Source organism: Plectropomus leopardus, chromosome 6, assembly GCF_008729295.1.
Source record: "Plectropomus leopardus isolate mb chromosome 6, YSFRI_Pleo_2.0, whole genome shotgun sequence".
Taxonomy (NCBI): Eukaryota; Metazoa; Chordata; class Actinopteri; order Perciformes; family Serranidae; genus Plectropomus; species Plectropomus leopardus.
In genome coordinates this window covers 29,406,278-29,426,505 of record NC_056468.1, presented here as the reverse complement: position 1 = coordinate 29,426,505, position 20,228 = coordinate 29,406,278, and the positions used below count along the sequence as shown (strand labels likewise).

Genomic DNA, 20,228 nt, shown 5'->3' with positions numbered 1-20,228 from the left:
AAAAAGTTGGGGTGGAGGGGGGGGCAAACAGCGGATGTTGACGGCTTATTTCAAAGTGTCGGCGCTAACGATACTTTAGCTACCATTTCGATTTAAGTTTTACTTAATCAAATATCCAACTAACGTAAACAGTTAAAAAATGTTAACTAGGTTAAGAATTAAGCGCCAAAATACAACAAATTATCGACAGCATAACGCTAGCGAGGAATTAGCCGCGAATACCGTTTCCATGGTAATGGAACTTTACGTTTAACGGCAACTTTCTAGCTAGTTGTTAGCTTTAGCTGTTTAATAATTAACGGCCTAGTTATTAATGTGAACAGAGATGTCATTATCGGAGTTTTTGAGCAATAATTGCGCCGACGTTTTACAGTTTGAATCTCCACCGACATTAAAAGGTGAGTTACAGTTAGCTAAACTACTGGAAATCTCTGTTAGCTGACATGTTAAACGGACAGTTTTGTTTACATACTGTTTTTGAATCGTTCGGTAAAACTATTTGAGCCACTGTCTTTACAGAGACCAACGACGCCTCTCCTCGGCTGAGATTTAACAGTCTGACGCTGGATGAGTTAAGGTAGCTAAAACTCAAGACTCTTCTCATTTAATAACGAAAAGATACCTGTTTTGCTTATTTGATATTCCAGCTCAACTCATAAGCGGACACATCTTTAGCTCAGTATTTATTTTGTTGATCCAAAAATGGATCTGCTGAGCAAACCACCTATGGTACAACATAACAAGGTCCCAAGTTGTTACAAGACAGACGCAAAACATGTTACATAAACTAAACAATAAAACCAAACTACATCAGTCCAAACTAACGAAGTAGTCCACATCAAAATGCCTACTTTACCTAAGGCAAAAAAGTCCCTCTTGTTTTTCTATGTGACATTTAAATAATAATAAATTTAAATAAATTCATTTATATAGCATTTTCAAAACAGATGTTACAAAGTGCTGCACAAGACAATAGAAGCAGATAAATGAAGCAAGAGTAAAAACAGGTAACTGTAAAATAATAAAGTGATAAAACAAATATATAAGCGTGAATGAATGTACACATGTATGTATGCTCTGTACACTGCCCACATGCAAATAAACACACAGACACATAAAATTATGACCTTAAAAATGCCTTCCTAAAAATTTGTTGTACATAAATGTGTTTAAATAAAGGATGTTTCAGAGTTTTATGGCTTCATGATGAATAATACTACCCATACTATCCTGGATTTGATTTTTTTTTACAGTGAGGAGCTTGATAGACGGACCAAGGAAACCCAGAGGCTTCAGGAAGAGGTTGAAAATGCAACCAAGATAACCTTGGAGAGGTTTGCCTGCACATATGGCGTCCACCGCTCACCTGGAGACAGCTCCCACAACCACAGGTTTAATGTCGGTGAGTACAAGTATTGTCATGCAACATTTTATTTATGTAGCAACAGCCAGACAGATAGAAAAATAATGTATTAAGTAAGGGATTATATGATGTTAAACGTTTCTGTTTTAATTAATTATTTGCTAAAAGCATTTAAACAAAATTTTGATTTGGAGTTTCTCATATTCCAAATTTTAAATATTGACAGAAAGATTTTTTAATTTTCATTGTAAATGCATATCGGTTCCAAATATCACTTATCGGTCTCATTAAGTGCTAATAATCCTTATCAGTCCTGAAAAACCAATATCGGTTGACTACTGTTTTAAAATGATTTCCTCTCTTGACAGATGACTCAGCTGGGGACTCTAATATTCTCTCAACCCACCAGCAGGCTGTGACTCAGCCTCTGCTCTGTGATCTGGATAGTTTAAACCAAGGAGTAGCCCAAAGGGATATCAGCTCTCCTGGAGATGAGGTGTCTGAAAATGCAATGGATGACTGTCTTCAACAGCTGTCTGACCTTCAGCTTAATAAGGTCCATACTTTTATTTCAGTCAAGAATCATTCATTTCATGCTGTTCAATTCTTTTTCTATATAATTCATCATATTATTTTCAAACACAGACACATGATCAACCTGAACAAGAGATATTCTGTTTTGATAAAGCCATCATGAACCTGCAGACTAAACTACATAAAGTGCAGAAGGAGAAGGATGTCCTGTCTGACCTCAGGTGAAGACACTGATCAGATTTTACTTTTCTAAATAAGTGTTTTTAATAACTTTGACCCACAGATCTGTTTATTTGTAGATTGAAGGATTCAAGGACACACGTTGGTCAGATGGAAAAGATGCTGTTCATGTTGGAGGAGCTCCAAAAGATCAAAGGGGCCAATGAGGGCCAGAAGCTGCAGGAGACAGAGGCTGAGACATTGGCACTCAACAGGAAAGTAGAGACACTGGAACAAAATGTAAAGGAGATGTGCTTACTGTTATCTCATGAGACACAACATGTAAGCAATGCCATCAGCAGTCCTGATGTCAGCACCAGTTTAAAACTGCTGCCCCTCGGTGCCAAATTAACAGAGGATGAGACAGAAGAGCTACAGGAGAGACTTTGTTTGGTAAGTACTGGAAGTCAATTGCAGATCATATAAAGTATAGTTTACACCTATACATCATTTCTTTTTTTTTTAATATCTGATAGATTTTTTTACATCTGTTTTCAGCAGAAAATTAAACATCTGGAGGGTGAAGAAAGCTGTGGCGCAAATAAGCAAAGAGAAAGGTAATTGAGAGCTGCAGCGATAAGTCGATCAATCATTCAGTCAGTGAGCATAAATTAAAACAATCAGAAAATAAATTAGTAACTATTTTGATTATTGATAATTTTGTTATGTTATTTTTCTTGGGTTCCCAGTTCTTAAAGGGACAGTTCACCCCCAAATCAAAATGACTTATTTTTCCTCTTACCTGTAGTGCTATTTAGCATATTGTTTTGGTGTGAGTTGCAGAGATGTCCGCCTTTTCTCTAATACACCATAAAAAATATGCTTAAACAACTCAACAGCAATGTCTCTTTCCAGAAATTTGACCCGTTTACCCAAGATAATCCACAGGCCTTGAAGTGAGCAGTTTAATGTTGGAGCTATTTCTTTTTCACTGAGCTACATCAACCATTGTATAACCATGCAGACTGAAGCGTGGAAATACTTAAAGCTCACCTAGTACCACTGAGCTTGCTAACATGGGTTATGATTTCTGGGAAGAGACATTGCTGTTGAGTTTTAAAGCACCACAAGTTGTGTGCTGTCTAGTTCCATTATATTGGAGAGAACGCAGACATCTCTGCAGCCAATATCTCCATCACTTGACAACTAACACTAAAACAACTTAGACTGATAAATAGCACTACAGGTAAGAGAGAAAATATTTACTTTTGATTTTTGGGTGTCTCTTTAAATGTGACAATTTTCATAATCATATATGATAGAATTACAGAAATTTGGGGGTTAATTTGTAGTCATTAAACACTGTGTAGGTTGTCCAACTGCCAGAAGGCCACTACAGCTGCAGCTACTTACCTGCTCCATATCAAGTTATGGTCTTTTTTTTTCATATCACTTCATCCCTTCCAACTTTTGTATGTTATCTGCTGTGCTTCATTGTATATCATAAGTATAGTATATCGACAATAGCAGTGTTCACTCTTCACAATGTTGTGTCCTAGAATGGAAGACCTGATTACAAGTCTTGGCCAGGAGGTGGCACTGTTGACTGACAAACTGAGTTCATCAAAACAAGACAGTGTCAGCTTGACTGTCAAGTTGGAGAAGCTGCAGTAAGTGTTGTTCCCAAATCATTTCTTGCCTGTTATCAGTGAGTGTTTGCAGTCTAAGGCCACTTAATTAAATATCAAAAAATGTTGAATTTCTGAATTAATGAGTATGTGCCAAAAATAGATATATATCATTATTTATTCCCAGGAAACTTGCAGAAACACAGACATCATTGCACCAGAGTCAAGTCAGTCAACTCGAGTCAACCCTCTGCAACCATAAAGAGAAGGTAAAGGAGGATGAACAATTTACAGATGCTTCTAAACATTAATATAACCCAGCCATATTTATCCACAACACTAGATGTATAGATCAGTAAGGCCGAAGTGTTTTGAAGATCAGACACAACTGATGGAATACCTTTCTTGTTAAAAAAAAAAAAAAAGAAAAGATAAGTCCACAGTGCCAAAATGATAACACAAATGATATTTTACTTGTTTTTTGACATTGTAGGTCTTTTGTCTGGAGCAGCAGCTCATTCAGGCTCAGTCCCAGCTGGCGGACGCCCAAAGAGAGAGAGAGCGATCTATAAAACGGGCAGAGGCGCTTCAGTCCCAGCTCGACCAGTTTGAGGTGCTGCAGTAAATTATTAATGAAAAGATCTATTTTTTTTCCTGTTGTTTTCATACCAAAAGACCTTATATAGATGCATATTTACATTAAAGAACACCTTTTAAAGTGTGATTTGAAGAGTCAGGTAATTCAAATGATACTTCTTGTTAAGTGTATCTTAATAAGAATTGAGCGTAAAGAGCTGAAGGTGTGTAATCTGCTGGTAAAACAGCTTAAGACACTGGTGGGGTCAAAGAGGATTGCCAGGCTCAGATGGAGGCTCTGATAGGAAGTGGGCTTTTGAGGCTGACTGGGGCTGTGCTGCCTGTCCTTATAATGCACAATTTACATTTATTTTCAGTAAGAACATTTGTATCATGAGGCAACAATTTTGACCCTGTACATTTAGCCTACAAGGCTTTTCTTTAATGCCACAGCAGAAGGCAAAGGGTTAGGAGCAGGATCTAGATGTGGCTGCAGTAAAGGATAATTTCTGTATTTTCCAAACTGGACCCTATTTTCCCATAGTTTGTGTTTAAGTGACCAATGGGAACAACTATTTAAATTGATCCAGTATTGAGAGGCTTTCAGATGAAACAGGCTGAAATGTTAGTACTTGGACCATGTTCCACCAACAATTTGTGTCCACCAAAAAGGCTAGTTTTTGCAACTGACAGGCTCGGGTTGTTATTAAGTCTTAGTGTCTGATAACTTATGGAAAGGATTCCTCCAGAGAAAGACCTTTTTTTTTTTGTTAGAAGCGCAATATCCTTTTTGCTTGTATAGAGACAGCATATTTAAACATCTAACTGGCTGAATTAAGGCTTCATTTAAACCAAACCAGAGTTGGTGCCAAAAATAGATATAGATGGTACAATGGAGAGACGATCCAAGGCAGTTTTTGTGAGTTTCATTTTGTTTCTGCCAAAGGTGTGTTTTATTGCAATAACATGACTGTTTATTTAAATGAAGTCTTGTGGGTTTGGTAAAGCAAATTTGGTCAGTTTTTTTTCTGGTTAAACATAAAGGATCTCACTCTTTCACAAAAAGATCTATCTCTGCAGGGATCTTTCCTATTTATTATCAGACACTTATAATAATAATCTTAGCATGTAAATTACAAAAATATACAATTTTAGTGGATGTAAATTGATGTTAAAACATGCACAGAGATGTTATTTTGCAACCTGTTTTGGTACTGCTGTCTACAGTGATCTTGCTCCATACTGGACCAATTTAAAAAAAACAGTAAAAATGTGTAACTTAGACACAGAAACATGAGAATATAGGATCCAAAAAATACCAAACTTACCGTTGAAAGGTGTGGTTCATCCTTTTTGTGAGGCCATACAAATGTGACAACAACAAAAAACAATAAAGTGGTGTATGTGCACTATCATTTAACAAAAATGATAAGGTGATTTCAACAGTTACAGTGGTTAAGTAACTAGTGAGTTGGTTCGTGCAGTTACAGGCTATCATTGCAATTAATGATGCAGCACAAATTGGTGCACAAATGATCCATTCGTCCACAGATGTCAATTCTTTATAGATTAAGCCTATTGCCAGTGGGCAGTTTATATCCCTGAACCCTGATGTGCACCATACGCATTAGGGTTGAGCAATGTCAAACTTTTTTCTCCTCTTATAATTACTGAAAGGCTGAAAATGTACCTTTTTGGTACTGAGGGGAAATGGGGGTTTATACAAAAACCCATCAGAGTCCACAACTAGCTGTAGTTACCTGTTGATCCCTTAAGTCATGTGTGTTTTAAGTGGTTCATACCCTTGTTTCAAAGTTTAAGGCACCAATTCATTCATTTTGGTTGCATTTTTTTTACCATGTGAATTCCCACACTGTAGAAGCAACCTGGCATACCTGTTGAGAAGAGTTTTCTTAAACGCAGAGCATGTTTGGTCAGTCAACCATCCAAAGATAACACAAGTTGAAATGTTGAGCCAGATCCTATTTCTTCACACTTTCAAAAGATTATTTTTTTTCCTGTTTGAATACATTCAGCTCACTGTGCCCCCTGCTTTATCCTCTAGAGGTGCGGTAAGCAGCAGCAATGTGAGCTCCAGGAGGAGATAAAGGCCCTGAGAGGACAGCTGGAGGCAGCCAGGGAGAAGGAAACCTGCTTACAGGCCCTGCTGGAGCAGAGGGCCCAGGAGGGGCGTAAATACCAGGAACTCCTGGAGGAGAAAAACAAGGAACTGCAGCTTAGCCAGCAAGAAGTTCAGCATGTAATGTTCTGCAGGAATCATTGCACTTTTTAATATTAACCATTTAGATTTTATATAAACCAAGATTTGGTAATTAGTTATGTGTTTATTTCGAAGGCTTATTAAACTGAAGCCAAACTTTTTAGCATCTTGCCAGGTTGGACGAGGCCCAGAACCGATGCCAGGCGCTGCACGCAGAGGGAGAGGCTCTAAGGCTAAAGCTGGATGAACGAGATAAGATGATGGGTATTCTGAGGTTGCAGATGGAGAACGGCATCCAGATGACTGTGCAGCACAGCCGTACCATCGACGACCTTCAGCAGGAGAACACCCTCCTCAGCAACCAGTTAAACCAGCACAAGCTGGAAATTCAGCAGCTCAGGGTCAGGAGCAATGCAATTAACTTTTTAATCAACAATTTTTTTTCCAAAACGTTTCATCAGACAATTAAGTAAAACGTTCATACCGTGCCACCAACTTTCCCCTCTTTGTCTCTCTTCCTTCCTCTTGTGCCATGATGCTGGTTAGGCCGAGCTAAACCAACACAAGTCAGACCTGGCTGCCGCAGAGCACGAGAGGCAGCAGCTACAGGCCTCTGTGGCTGAACAAAGTCAGCGTGTCCAGGAGGAAACTCTGGAGAAACAGCAGCTCACCATTCAGCTGGACATCCAGCGCATGCAGTTACTCACCCTCACCAGTGAGTTGAGCTTTGCTGAATGTGTGTCACCACCACACAGGAGACCAATATGATGTGAACACACCTATGGTGGTGAAAACCAACTAAACTGCATTTTCTTTTGTGGATTATTCAGACTAATGAACATCAACAAAACAGACCTTCTAATATGGGAAGTATGTATACCCACCAGCATCTAACAGCCAAAACATATGGTGTGTCAGGAGGTGTCTAAAAATCAGATGAAAATATGTACACAGCCTCACATAAATACATACTTAAACTTCGTAAAAATATAAACAAACATGACTCAAGTGCAACAAAACCTACATTTATGCAACAGTTCATTAGCATTGTGAGTCCGTTTCAGCAGGGTTCAACAACTTCAGTGTTTTTTTTTTCTTGCTCAGTCAGGCAAGTGGGTCAGAAATCTGCTTGCCAAGGCAATGTTTACTTGCCCCTATACAATATGTTTTATGTATTAGCTGTTATCAAATAACAAGTTAATTGTCATGTTTAATCTGAAAGCAAATTAATCAGAACAAAGATACAATGTGTCATAGATACTTCAGCAACTACAATGATATCTTTTATTCTTTTTAGCTGTGGATGAATAATATATTGTCTGTATTCCACATAAAATTTGAGGCTTTTGTTGATTTCAGGTAATTTTTTTCCACCTATTTCATGCTTTGGAAATCTATTCAGAAAATATTGTCCAAAGTGGTATTATATTAAAGCTCCATCCTTAATTCTCAACAAAACTAACTTGAAGTTTTCTAAACCTAATTCATTTTAATATATAGCAGTGCAGAATAAATTTAATAAGTTTCCTAACTTCTAAAGATCACAATATTTTTTGGTAGTCCTTCTGGGTAAAATGAAATCACACTCATGATTTTATTAATTACCACACATCGTAGTATTCCTTTACCTCTGGACAGCTGACCAGTGTATCCGGAACGTTTTCATTCACCAGGAATTTCCGTGCTGTTTCTAGAAAGAGTTCAGCTCTCATGGTTTTCTGCCAAATCAAATGATCCTCTTGTCCTGCTGTGTCAAAAAAACAAAGAACAAGTTTGGTATGTTTTCACTGTCAACCAAGCCCTTCGATCACTGTGTGTGTTAAAGTGTGTTTCTCTCTGTGGATGTGATTCATGTGTTTGTGCTGACACTGTTTCAGAGGAGCACAAGGAGCTGCAACGGCTCCACAGCTGCAGGAAAGAGGAGCACGAGGGTGCGGTGCTGGAGCTTCACAGTCAGCTAAGGAGCGCCCATGATGAGCTGGCCCAGGTCAGGAGCACCCTGAGGACCCTGGAAGGAGCCGACGGACACGGTGAGATCCATTACATGATTTAAACTCAGACTTAATTAAAAGGTCTCATGTTCAAAGAAACATCCTCTGATTTACACTCATTTTGCTATCAAGTGGACAGATAACAGTGATTTACTTTGGATCATAATGAAATTTAGCAATGCCAAATCTTTAGTATAGTTCAGTGAAAGTGCACATAATAATATATTCCAGTCTGTGAGATATAATCTGATGTGTAACCATGAACGTGTGTTCTTGACATGTACAAACCCTGTCTAAGATTAAAGCTCAGTGAGTTACAGTGTTCTTTTGATATGTTATGATGTTCTTTCTTGCTTGATCACCTCTCTGCCCTTTTTCTGATTCTTTATTGCTTTTTCTGTTGGGTTTGTCTCTCCCTTTAGGCCTCCAGGTAGCCGTGGACATGCAGAAGGAGGTCACTGCCAGGAGAGAGCAGGTCGACTCCTTGCAGGGCAAAATCCAACATTTAGAGGAGATCATGGACAAACTGTACCAGGTATAAAACTTAATGTACCAGCTTTTTTGTAGATCATTCCCCGGCAAATTGATGTTATTCCATTTTGTCTCATTATTGTCAATGTCTGAGCAGCATCCTGGCATCTCATCATGCTGACAAGTAAGCCATTCAGCTCATGGAGATCCAAATGTCAACAATCAATAACAAAAACAATAACTTTTTCCAGTTAAACAAAAATTAGCTTATTTTTTAACAAAAAGGTCTATCTCCATAATGTTGTCAGACACCTATAATGATAATTAGAGTCTGTCAGAGTCAAAAACAAGCACCTTCAGTGAATGAAAATCAGCAATGCGCTATTGCTTTCAGTGGTTACTTTGCAGCACTCTCTCAATACTGGACCAATTAAAAATAAAGTGTGCCCATTATTCACTTCGACATAAAAACACGGGGAAGTGGGGTCCAGGTTTGAAAAATACCGTATTGACCCTTTTAAGTTTTGGGTCATCTTGTCTGTGAAGCTACACATACAGGTAAAAACCAACAAAGCAGTGTATGTGATCTATAATTATGCAATAGAATGATGATGTTATTATCGATAACAAAAATAAAAACTGCTAATTTCCAGATACACATCAGGTTTTGCTTCAGGTGAAACCGTGAGCAGTAAACACTTAACAGTGATTTAACTTAAGCCTGTTCAGGTGCTCCTAAAGCAGAGTAGCTATTGTATGTAAATCAAGTCTTTTTAGAGCATTTGTTAAGAGTTCTGGTTTTATTTCTGGACATCAAATTGCTCTATTACTGAGACAACTTTGCCCAGTCTGAGATAAATGATGAACTCAAATGCATTTTTCCATGTCCCATCCAGGAGAAGCGCCTCCAGACCCTGAAGAACCAGCGTCAGCTCCAGCAGCTTACCTTCGTCAGGGAGGAGAAGAGACAACTTGGCGACGAGCTGGAGGCCCTTCGCTCTAAAGATAAACAGTTGAGGGAGCACATCAGCCAGCTGGAGGCAATCCTTCACAAGGTGAAGCTCCTTTACTCTTCATTTTAATCATTTTAATGCCGCCACATGATATCTAGCACTAAGAGGGAGATAAGATGGTGACACACTAAATTACATATAAAGTTTCAAGTCAAAACAGTTTCAAGTCAAAACAGAAAACAGCAATTTAAATCTTTTAAAAAATCTTTAAAAAAATCTGAATGTACAGTATATTCAAATAAAAAATGAAACTCATCTTCTCTATTCTGTCTCTGTTTGTGTCCATCACTGTGTTACGGTTTCATATTCTTCTGAATCTTTCCAAAGATGTCGGAGAGCTTTGCAGACTGTCAAGATTTCATCCAGCTGCAGGAGCAGGACTTTTTCCGTCTGAAACTCCGACACGCCTTGGACTTGAAGGTAAAGCCCATTGCAGACTGTCTTTTTTCAAGAGCGAAGAGGGTTTATCCGCTCCTTACACATTTGTAGATGTTTGTGAAAATATTACCATATGTGTTGTTGATGCTTTATACTAAGCTTCTCTGCTGTTTTCTTTTTATTTTGCATTTTTGACAGTAAGTCTTAATCTAGTCAGTTTTACTTATATTTTACTTTCATGTTTAAAGGGAGCTGAGCAACTAATCTGGAATTATAAAACAACTTTATCTTTTCGTTAGGAGCTCCAAGGTCAAAACTTGCGCACAGCTCTGAATGTACCTCCACCTGACCTGAGCTCCCCGTCCCCATCGGCACTCACTGCTCCACCCTCCTCCCAGCACGCCTCCAACACCCAGATCATGGTACAGTCAGGAACTCCTTATATCTCCTACGGTTCCAGCGCATCGAGTGCATGTGTGAATGATTGTTTATTTGGCTGCGCAGACACAAGCTCAGCACATCTGCTCTGCCTTTAAATCAAAAACATACACGGCATTACATTCCTGTTCCAAGGAGAGAAACCTGACTGTAAATCATTTCAGTGAAATACTCCTTGATGTTCATGTCACAGATTTTTTTTTAAATAATCCTGTGTTCCCTGTTTTCTCAGTTTAAATACAAGCCAATAAAAACAGCTGTTTATAATATCGACATCACCACAGCGGAGCACTGACATTGTCTCTCTCGCCTCCAGCAGGAGAGCCCCGCCCGGAAGCTCAGGTCTCTCGTCAGAGAGCTGCGAGGAGTGATTTCGGAGAACCACAGACCACACACAGATGACAGGAGAAGGTCTGCACCGGAGAGAGTGCACAGAACCACATTGTACGTCTGGCTCCGTTCCCACACACTGCAAGGATTAGCTTCGTTCTTAAGCTAGTTTAGGTCACGTCTGAAAATCATGTGATGCTTCTAAGTAAGCAGGAAGTCATTTGGAGTGGGGGGGGGGGTCCATACACAACTGGTTTTAAGTGACCACACTGTGTTTCAATACCTTTTGTTGTAATGTACCATGAGAAGAATGAGCTGTTGGCCTTTTAATGTTTAAAAACGTACTGGTGTCACAAGTTCTCTGTTATGGACTCACTTTACACTTTAATGTGTCCCTGCACTCACAGCAGCACTGAAGAGGCAGAAGAAGTAAAAGCTCGCTCCAGAATGAGAAGTAAAACCTGCGGCAGGTAGGGTGCAAACTAACCAACTCAGTGTCTTTTTTGTTTGAAAATGTGAAAATGTTCGAAGCATGACTTGTCTGGAGGCGACAAGGCGCTCACACCATCTACCCACGTGACCTTTTACCCCTCGTGCAACATACTCGCCGCTGCTAAGTGCTACAGGCTGTGTATTGTGATGTAATGTATGCGTCTGTGTGTGCGTACACTGTACAGCGAGCCGCATTTCCTGAGGGCAGCTGAACTCAACAGGAAATTAATCAACAAATCCTCCAGTGAAAGTGAGTCTTCTTAACTGCTTTTTTAATTTTTGTGTAATCAAAAATGCATTTTCTGAAATGAGAGATCTGGATTGTTGGGTGCGTTATCTTGGCATTTTGTTTTTTACTATTTTCTTCAAAAAAGTGTGTAGTTGTGTTGTTGTCATATTAGATAACTCCATATTAGATAACTCCATATTAGATAACTCCCATTAGAAGATAAATTAACAGTAGATAAATGTAGCCTGTGACACCAACAATAACACGGGATAAAAAAGGGTAATTAGAAAAGTAATTAGAAAAGCCACAGATACTGGAAGTCCAAGGTACTAAAAAAATGTTTGAATTAATATAAAAGTAGTTGAAAGTATACGTTTTATAGACTAAATAATGAGTTGAATAATTGATAAGGAGTTAAATAATGTATATTGAAAATAATTATAATGCATAAGCTTGACTAACTAAATACAGCAAATTGTGGATTTTGTTTTTCCAACATCAATTTTCATTTCTCTAACATAGACTTTACATTCTGACCTTCCAGGCCGTGTCATTTTCAGTCCAGCGACTGCTGCGAGGTACACTTCCTCCCCACAGATACTCCTGCTGGGCCGCAGGTCGCCCGTCCACTCTCTCCTGACCTCTGACCCAAACAGCTGACAGTGAGACACAACAGACCTGAGGCTGACCCCTCTTATCAGTAAGCTGCACATATTGTTTATTACATTTACCGTAAAGATAGAATGAGTAGAAAGGGCGTTGAACTTTATGCTGTCGTCATTTGACTTGTACAAAAGAAAATGGCGATTATTTTATGTTTTAGTACTCTAAAGATGTAAATCCAGGAATCCTTAATTCGTCTCTAGCAGCAAGGAAACAGAACTAGTGAACAATAGATGAGGGCTAAGCCACCGTCATTTGCTCCTTACTGCAAAACCTCAACTTAGTGAGTTTGCGACTTGCCGCATGTCAGTTTGTTTATATGGATTTTAGTTGGATACAACAGTTGGCACAACAGCAATGGCAAACATAAAAATGGCCACCACTCCTGCCATCCTGTTATGTTGATTTGAATGGGAATGTCAGTTCTATGCTCATCCTGTTTCTATGATACATACATAGACCGAGTCATTTGTGGGGTTTTCCTCTAGATACTGTATATTTTTATGTCATAGTGCATATTGAATTAGAGGGGAATTTGAATAACACTCCAAAAAGTTAAATAGTTTTATACAATTCATCAGTAACTGAGTAATTTTCTCATATTTACTATTTCATCATCTGTGGCACAGCAAGAAACGTCACAGCATAAGTCTGAGGTGTCAGGACGTAATGAGGTAATAAATGATTATTCAGCAAGTCAGCTAAGTTCCCTGTTAGACGTGTCCTTCAGCAGCTCACAGACAGAACTGTTGTCATAACAATTGTGTAAATGTTATTGACTCAGTCATCCCTCCTAATTCCTCATAACAATTACTTCTCTTTCTTTATCTTTCAGGAAGCTGCTTTTTTATTTAAAAAAAATAAACTCCTTAGATGAAGTTGTCTAAAGATCGCTTTATAAAAATGCATATGTAGTTTTGTAATTTATTGTTGATATAAAGGTTTTTAATAAATGTATGTGCTTGAGTTGTTTTTTCATACAAGGAATCGACCAGATAAAAAAAATGCATAGTGTAGGTTTATTGTTTATTTGTATATGGCTGCATACAGTAAAACAAGCTTGATATACTGTACAGAGGGAATAGTTAAAAATAATGCAGCGTCTTTATTAGCTGTTCGGGTTCATTTCAGGCACCCGTTACACACAGTGCCTAATTGTCTATATTTAATTGTACCCAAAACAAATCCACTCCTCTACTGAGTTTCTGGTTCTTCTTGAGAAATAGATTATTCAAAAACTGCAGTGAGAAAAAGGACATATTTCAGACACACGTCTCCTTTTGCTTGTCTTCTGACAGTGTGGTTTGGAAGAGCATTTCCTGTATACAAATGCTGTGAATACTTCACACACCCTCTGTGAACCTATAGTCTTGTCTCTTAGCCTTGGCAGTCAGAGTCCAATTGTGGATTACATAACACCTCGCAGCTAAGGTTTCATACATCTGTCTCAGCTCCTCACTCTGTCAACAAACCAACTGTCTCACATACATAGTCCTCATCTTATCTGTGGACCCAGTGAAAGCTCTTTAAACACGTTGAGCAGGTCTTGACTGATCAGCAGCCATCCAAAATTCATTTTTCTCTTATTTTTAGGCCTAAGATTTTACATATTTTACTCTTTTTGTACTTTATTTGACTCAGTCTTTTGAAACGTACCAGCTCTGCCTGTTTTGACAGGATTTCATTCTTGATCTGAGACACTGTTGGCATTCTCCACTTGAAAGGCAAAAGTTGGTGATGAAGAGTCTTGAAAGTCACTGTCCAAACTGCCCAGTATTGCAGATTCAGTAACGTTTGTCCTGCAAGAGTCAAACGTCAGGCCCTTCTATAATAATTTTAACATTGTATTAGTTCTTGTGTCTCAAACTTACCGGAGAGGCGTAGCATCTGCTGAAAAGTTTGGCGGCTGACTTCATGTCGTTGTTGCTCAGTTGATTTACCTTGCTTGTCCGTCCTTGCTTGATACCAGTTTCATTCATTTGTAGATTATACGAGTTTCTGGGACTTGGGTTTTGGACATCAGGGCTGCTGTAAAATGATTGAGAGGCAGACAGATGGAATTGCGTTTTAGATAAATCAAATTCAAGGTAATTTAGATACTATCACAAATCAAATTGCCAGTATACTTGCATTTCATTGGCAGAAGTTCCCTTTTTTGCTCTGCACATGTCCACCTCTCTTGACTCTGTACCGTTTTTATCATCTTCATATTCCTCTGCACACTCTTCTGTAGGCGTAGGAAGTGCAGAGGCACTGTTTACGCTCATGTCTGGGTCCAAAACAGATACCACCTTATCAAATAACTGTAGAGAAATGACGACAACTCTTAACTGAAACTCTTAACTTTTACTAGCGGCCTCATCGATCTGGCACATAGGTGATCCTGCTGTCATCACCACTTACCTCTGGAGTCATGTGATCCTTGTAGTGCGAGTACATAGCCAGAGGATGCTGTTTGAGTTTCTCCTCCACAGCAGCCACATATTCTCTGCCGATCTGCTTTTGGATCATCTGCTTTGAGAAGCAGGCATGTTCTTTAGAAATGCACTTTTTAGGCTTCTGACTGGAGTTGCGGTTTGGGGAGTCACGGAAAATAACCGGTGAAACACCTCTCCTGGATAAGAGTGACGAGCAATCGCTGAAGTCATCCAGGCTCACGTTTACAAAACTACCAACTGAGAGAATTTTGTTTGCTGGGCCTTTAAGATACTTGGTCTGCAACCTCTCCTTGTACCTGAGGATTGATAAAAAAAAAATATGAATCCTATAAAGCAGTTTCATATACTTAAATATCGGTTAAAAACAATATGGATACAAGTTAGAGACAATGGTAAACAAGCATACTTTACGAGCAAACTGCAGTATCAGCTATGTATCCTGTGGAAGCTTCACCTCAGGAAAAACTATGGCAGACGGTATATTAAGGTCACTGTATCGTTGTTCCTGTTTCTATAGAAATAATATAGGCTGTGTTCCACAATATGCAATATGTATGAACAATTATTTCAGTTTGACAGAAGATCCTTTTAAAGAATAACATACTATATCTGACTGCAAACAGGCTATTTCTCCTTTAATGATTTTAAAATAAATTACTGTTTTTGTAAACTTTATATTTCAGTATAAGCAGACTCACTGTACCAGCTCATTTTCCCATATCTGAGTATGAAGTGCATGTCTATTTCAACCACATGCACATTGCTCTCCTAGTTGTCTTTTTATATCCTCCTTTATGTTTTGCCAGTTGGACCCTCAGCTGGTACTTGACTGATGATCAGTCACGGTGTCGTATCTCTGACGGAAAAGGAACAGATAAAACCATATATTCTCTATCGAGGGCCTGATGGGACTTCAGCTTATTTTGATATGTTGTCTTTTTGTGTTGTCTATAATAATTGGGTTAGGATCCCATATGAATAGAACCTTGTGAAAACTGAGTCTTATCTTATCTCTACTTGAATAGAGAAGCCTCCTTTACTTCTTTCTGATAATACTTAATATTTTGCAGCATCAAAGTGCAGTTTGAAACTGGGTCAAGTGTCATTTCATCCTGAGAGGAACTAAAGCAGTCGTCTGCACTTTCCATTTCACCTGTTTCCACCAGTTTAAGTAACAATCTGCAATCAAACACTGTGTTTGTAGTTGAACTTTTAAGGCTTCACAAAGGTAGTAGTCATTGCTGGTCTACTGTATTGGTTGCAAACCATATCCAAGTTTTGTTACTTTTTAAAAAAAAAAAAATAATGCAAATGTTTTCAGAAGTTATGGATGGTTAGGTTTCAGACAACCGCTGTTATTTTTAAGATTGTGGCTGATTGCACAAAGTATACATATATATAGCTTGATATAAAAATTTGTCAACCATTAGATATTTTATTGTGCAGTTTATCTCAAACTATATAATACTATGATGGCAGCATTGGACTTTTAAATGTATTTATTTATTGGCATTAATGCAAAAAAGTTGTACAACATGACAGATGATAATATTTTGATATAAAGTTATAGTTCAGTCGTCTCAATTGTTGATAATGCCACTGGCTTTACAGCACTTCATTCTGTCTCAAATTTCTCATGCAATACATGTTTATGTTTTCCTGCAATTTGTTTGAGGAGCTCAAAATAACAGTGTATTTTTGGTTATTCTAGCCTTTCACATAGCAGCAGACTGATACTGTAAATACACAGAAAGAAATACATCATCCTGCTACCCGTTAACATGAGCATACACATACCTTCGGGGCTAAATGAAGCAGCTCAGGAACCGTTTTAAATAGCACATGCCTTCAGTGATATACAGTACTGAAACATATTTGTCTTATCTATTTCTGCCTCTCCCTTTTCCAGCTCATTTGAATTCTAAGTATTTCTCACCTCCCCTCATCGCCATCTAGTTCTCTGTCCTTAAGACTGGCTCAGTTCAGGTGAGCAAATAGAGAAGCAATAAAGGGTTGGAAGTGATTATACATCATATTTACATATTAATACTCTAAATCCTCAAGTAAAAGACACAGAGACACTCCTGTGTTTGAATTACAGCTTGTATGGCAGGCAGTGTCACATCAGGAGTGAAGAGTAACAAGGCACAATCACTCAAGTGCTGGACTAAAGTCATTTTTTTACTTCTCCTGCATTGTATTTTAAAGGGAAACTGTATACTTTTTACTGCACTACATTGATGTGACGGCTGTAGATGGTGACTTTGCAGATTAATTTAACATACAATATATATATAATCATCAGTTTATAAACCAGAAGTACACAAAGTAGTTGAAATGTGCTAAAATGAATGCTTACATTAACCCTTTAATACCTGAGCAAATTAGCGTGATGTCTTTCAAAAACATATGAGGGCGACAAGCAGCTTAACTTGATGTGGCCCAAAAACTGGCAAGAAATTAGTAAAATGTTACAAGAAATAAAATAAGCAAAAACAGAAAAGAGAAAGAAAAAAAAGAAAAGTAAAAAACACAAAAACTGACAAACAAAGCAATACAAAAATTACCTTTAAAAAAGTGCTAAAAAAATCTTTTTTCTACTGCAACATAATTTTAATTATATAATTGAGAGAATCATAAATCTAGTTTTCTTGACAATTTCCCTCTGTTTTTGTCACGTCTATACATTTTCAGATACTCTGTTGCAATCAAAAATAAAATATTCAATACTTCTACATATCAATGGTGGAAGAAATTGGCACTCAGATTTTAATTAAATAAAAGTAACAATAAATGAGAAAGTCAGGGCTAACTTTAATTGGGCCTTAATAATACATCATGACCTTTTCTGTTTATATTTTTTATTATTAATTTGAATCTGCAAAGTAACTAAAACTATTAAATAAATTCAGTAAATGCAGTAAAAAGTCAAATATTTGCCTCCAAAATAAAGTAGAGTAAAAGTAGAAAGTAACATAGGTTAGTGTAGAAATACTTAAGTGAAGTTCAAGTAGACTACCTCAAACTTATACTCAAGTAAAGTAGGCTGCTCGAGTAAATGTACTTAACCTTGAAAAACATTTACTAGCAGTTATTTGGCAACAAAGAAACAATCGCTAAACTAGATTAATAATAAACTGGTGTCACAGACGACTAAGTATCACGTAAAGACAGACGTTAAATGTTACTTACCAGGGGAAAATGGGTCGCGTATTATTTGTCTTCATATCAGGTGGCCTATTATTTATTTAATAAGTTTTATCCTTGTAGATAAAAAGCTACAAAACAAACAAACAAATGTAACGTTCTTTTATCGTTACTTTTCTGGTTAACGTTCTAAATGGCTCGCGAGCTGCAGTTTGTTACGTGGTAACTATGGCAACAGCTGAAGATCAGGTGGGTGGGGGGTTAAGTTTTCTGAGAAACAAAGAGGAATCGTTTTACAGCAAATTAAATACATAAACAGTCTTTACTGTCAGGTAGAGTTGGCGAAGCCAGTTAAAGGAATATACATTTACGTAAAATAAAATTCACGTCCACGCTAGTTCTCGGTTATATCAAAGCTAGGTAGCCTATGTATGACCTTGTATGAGTAACGTTGTAGGCGTTAGTAGATAGCTAAGTTGGCCTATATTGGTGGGGACATTTGATAACTAATAGGCGCATTTTTAGAGTGTTTAACCTGCAGCTATTGTTTCGCTTGAGTGACAGATATTACATTTAAATTGTAGGTATTGCAGTTTTAGGAAAGGTTATCTGTTTTTCTCATCTTACAGTATGAATGCACAAGCCAAGAGCACATTTTTTAGGAGTTATAATCCTGAAAAATGACTCAAAATTCCTCTATTGGGACCCGACTGTGTGATTATTTGGGCACTAGGGGGCTCCCCTTGGTAGAAAATTTGTATAGTTTATGTCACCCTGAACAGAGCCCATGCAACCATCTGTATCACTGTTATTTAAAAAAAATAGCTGCTGGAGGAAGATGTATTAAAGGCCTTTGCTTGAGTACAAGTAGCAGCTCTAATACCAGCATGTAGATATACTGCAGGTAAATGTCCTGCTCTAACTAACTAAAAGTTGGCTTTCATATGCACTCGTGTGTCGTTTTCATGTGTAATTAACATCAGTCTTGGGAGTAACTAGGTAGACCACATGTAAGCCTAATTAGGGTTTTTTATGATAATGTAATTGCAGTCACTTACAGTTACTGAGAAACAATCTGAAATGAAATTACAGTTACTAATCAAAATATTGGTAGTTACAAGGGTTACAACTGAATATATTATTTTGGTTCAAAGTTAAGATGTACAATATAACATCCGCTCAGTTGTTTTGCATGTTTACAAGGGGCAGGTATGCTTTCTTTTGGCAAAAAACTGTTTCCACAATTTTCAGCTTTAATAAAACATTTTCTGGAAAAGTAGTGCAATGTAATTAGTTATCTTACTTTGATGAAGTACTTAAAGTAATTGCATAACTTTTTACATTTTTAACTTTTTACATTTTTAACAGGATTACCAGTAATCTCATGGCGGTCCTGTTATATTTCAAAAGTAACCTCCCCAACATTGTATATAATTGCTGTATATGCCTAATTTTAATGTAGTAACTGGTCAAAGTGGAGCTTCTTTTAACAGCTTTTTTTTTCTTCTTTTTTTTCTTTTGCTTTTCTGTTTCTTACTTTATAGACGTTTACTTCTGACAGAGCTGCAGGTTTCCTGCTGTTGTTGTGTGCCACTGCTGAGATTCTGGAGAAATTCATAACAACATCTCTTGCCCAGATAAGTGATTGTTGTTGACCGTATTCAGTCACATGCTATTCCCTTCAGGGCCGATGAATTAGCTAATTAGTCCGAGTTTAAGTCCCCCAACTCTCCTGCTGTTCAAACATCAGGGAAAACACTGCTGGGACAGAGAGGCTACTGTTTCCTCTCTTTCAACACTGATGAACCCTATTTATAGCAACAAACTAACTTAGTAAACAGTTTGAAAGCAGTCAGTGAACTGTCTAATGCGCTGTTTCAGCTTGTTTGTTTGCCAGCGACACAGCCAGCTTGAGTGCAGCCATTTAACAGTGACTTTTGAATGCAAGTTTGAGATCTGACGTCTTCATTTCACTGCTTATCCAGTGTTACATTTGCATAATTATACTCCTATTTTGAGGGAGTAGTTAATGCAGATTGAAAACTGTGTTGAAAGCATTAATGAGAGTTTTTATGTCATGGAAAAGTCATAAAAAAGAAACCATCAGCTGATGGAAAAGGCAGACAACTGTATGTCATATACAGTAGCTTGTGTATG

At 37.8% G+C, this 20,228-nt stretch overlaps 2 protein-coding genes across 6 annotated transcripts; one reads left to right on the top strand and one right to left on the bottom strand.

Moving 5' to 3' along the window:
* Nucleotides 1-46: 46 nt before the first annotated feature.
* LOC121944952 (coiled-coil domain-containing protein 158-like) lies at nucleotides 47-19,986 on the top strand. Of its 5 annotated transcripts, none has more exons than XM_042488923.1 (23): nucleotides 47-398; nucleotides 520-577; nucleotides 1,254-1,402; nucleotides 1,732-1,919; nucleotides 2,009-2,118; nucleotides 2,197-2,509; nucleotides 2,615-2,673; nucleotides 3,616-3,726; nucleotides 3,872-3,953; nucleotides 4,178-4,297; nucleotides 6,326-6,520; nucleotides 6,646-6,882; nucleotides 7,028-7,196; nucleotides 8,359-8,511; nucleotides 8,895-9,007; nucleotides 9,840-9,998; nucleotides 10,284-10,376; nucleotides 10,634-10,756; nucleotides 11,089-11,216; nucleotides 11,510-11,572; nucleotides 11,780-11,844; nucleotides 12,368-12,523; nucleotides 19,616-19,986. In XM_042488923.1, the coding sequence occupies exons 1-22, from the start codon at nucleotides 326-328 to the stop codon at nucleotides 12,481-12,483; spliced, it is 2,877 nt and encodes a 958-aa protein (XP_042344857.1). In that variant the 5' UTR covers nucleotides 47-325; the 3' UTR covers nucleotides 12,484-12,523; nucleotides 19,616-19,986. The 5 variants fall into 5 exon arrangements, with proteins under 5 accessions (XP_042344857.1, XP_042344856.1, XP_042344858.1 ...); XM_042488922.1 differs by lacking the exon at nucleotides 19,616-19,986 and adding an exon at nucleotides 13,322-13,443; XM_042488924.1 differs by lacking the exon at nucleotides 19,616-19,986 and having other exon boundaries at nucleotides 2,618-2,673; nucleotides 12,368-13,443.
* Nucleotides 14,083-15,051, bottom strand: zgc:158260 (uncharacterized protein LOC571389 homolog; the record flags this gene model as incomplete). The annotated part of the gene is made up of 4 exons (XM_042488594.1): nucleotides 14,083-14,285; nucleotides 14,358-14,514; nucleotides 14,617-14,789; nucleotides 14,890-15,051. Coding segments are annotated over 4 exons (507 nt in total), but the record flags the coding sequence as incomplete, so codon positions are not given.
* Nucleotides 19,987-20,228: the final 242 nt, after the last annotated feature.

Excerpts from the sequence above, each read along its gene's own strand:
- LOC121944952 (XM_042488923.1), top strand. The coding sequence starts at position 326 with ATGTCATTATCGGAGTTTTTGAGCAATAATTGCGCCGACGTTTTACAG. Across the intron at positions 4,298-6,325 it reads CCCAGCTCGACCAGTTTGAG|AGGTGCGGTAAGCAGCAGCA; the intron begins GTGCTGCAGTAA and ends TTTATCCTCTAG. Across the intron at positions 11,845-12,367 it reads CAACAAATCCTCCAGTGAAA|GCCGTGTCATTTTCAGTCCA; the intron begins GTGAGTCTTCTT and ends CTGACCTTCCAG.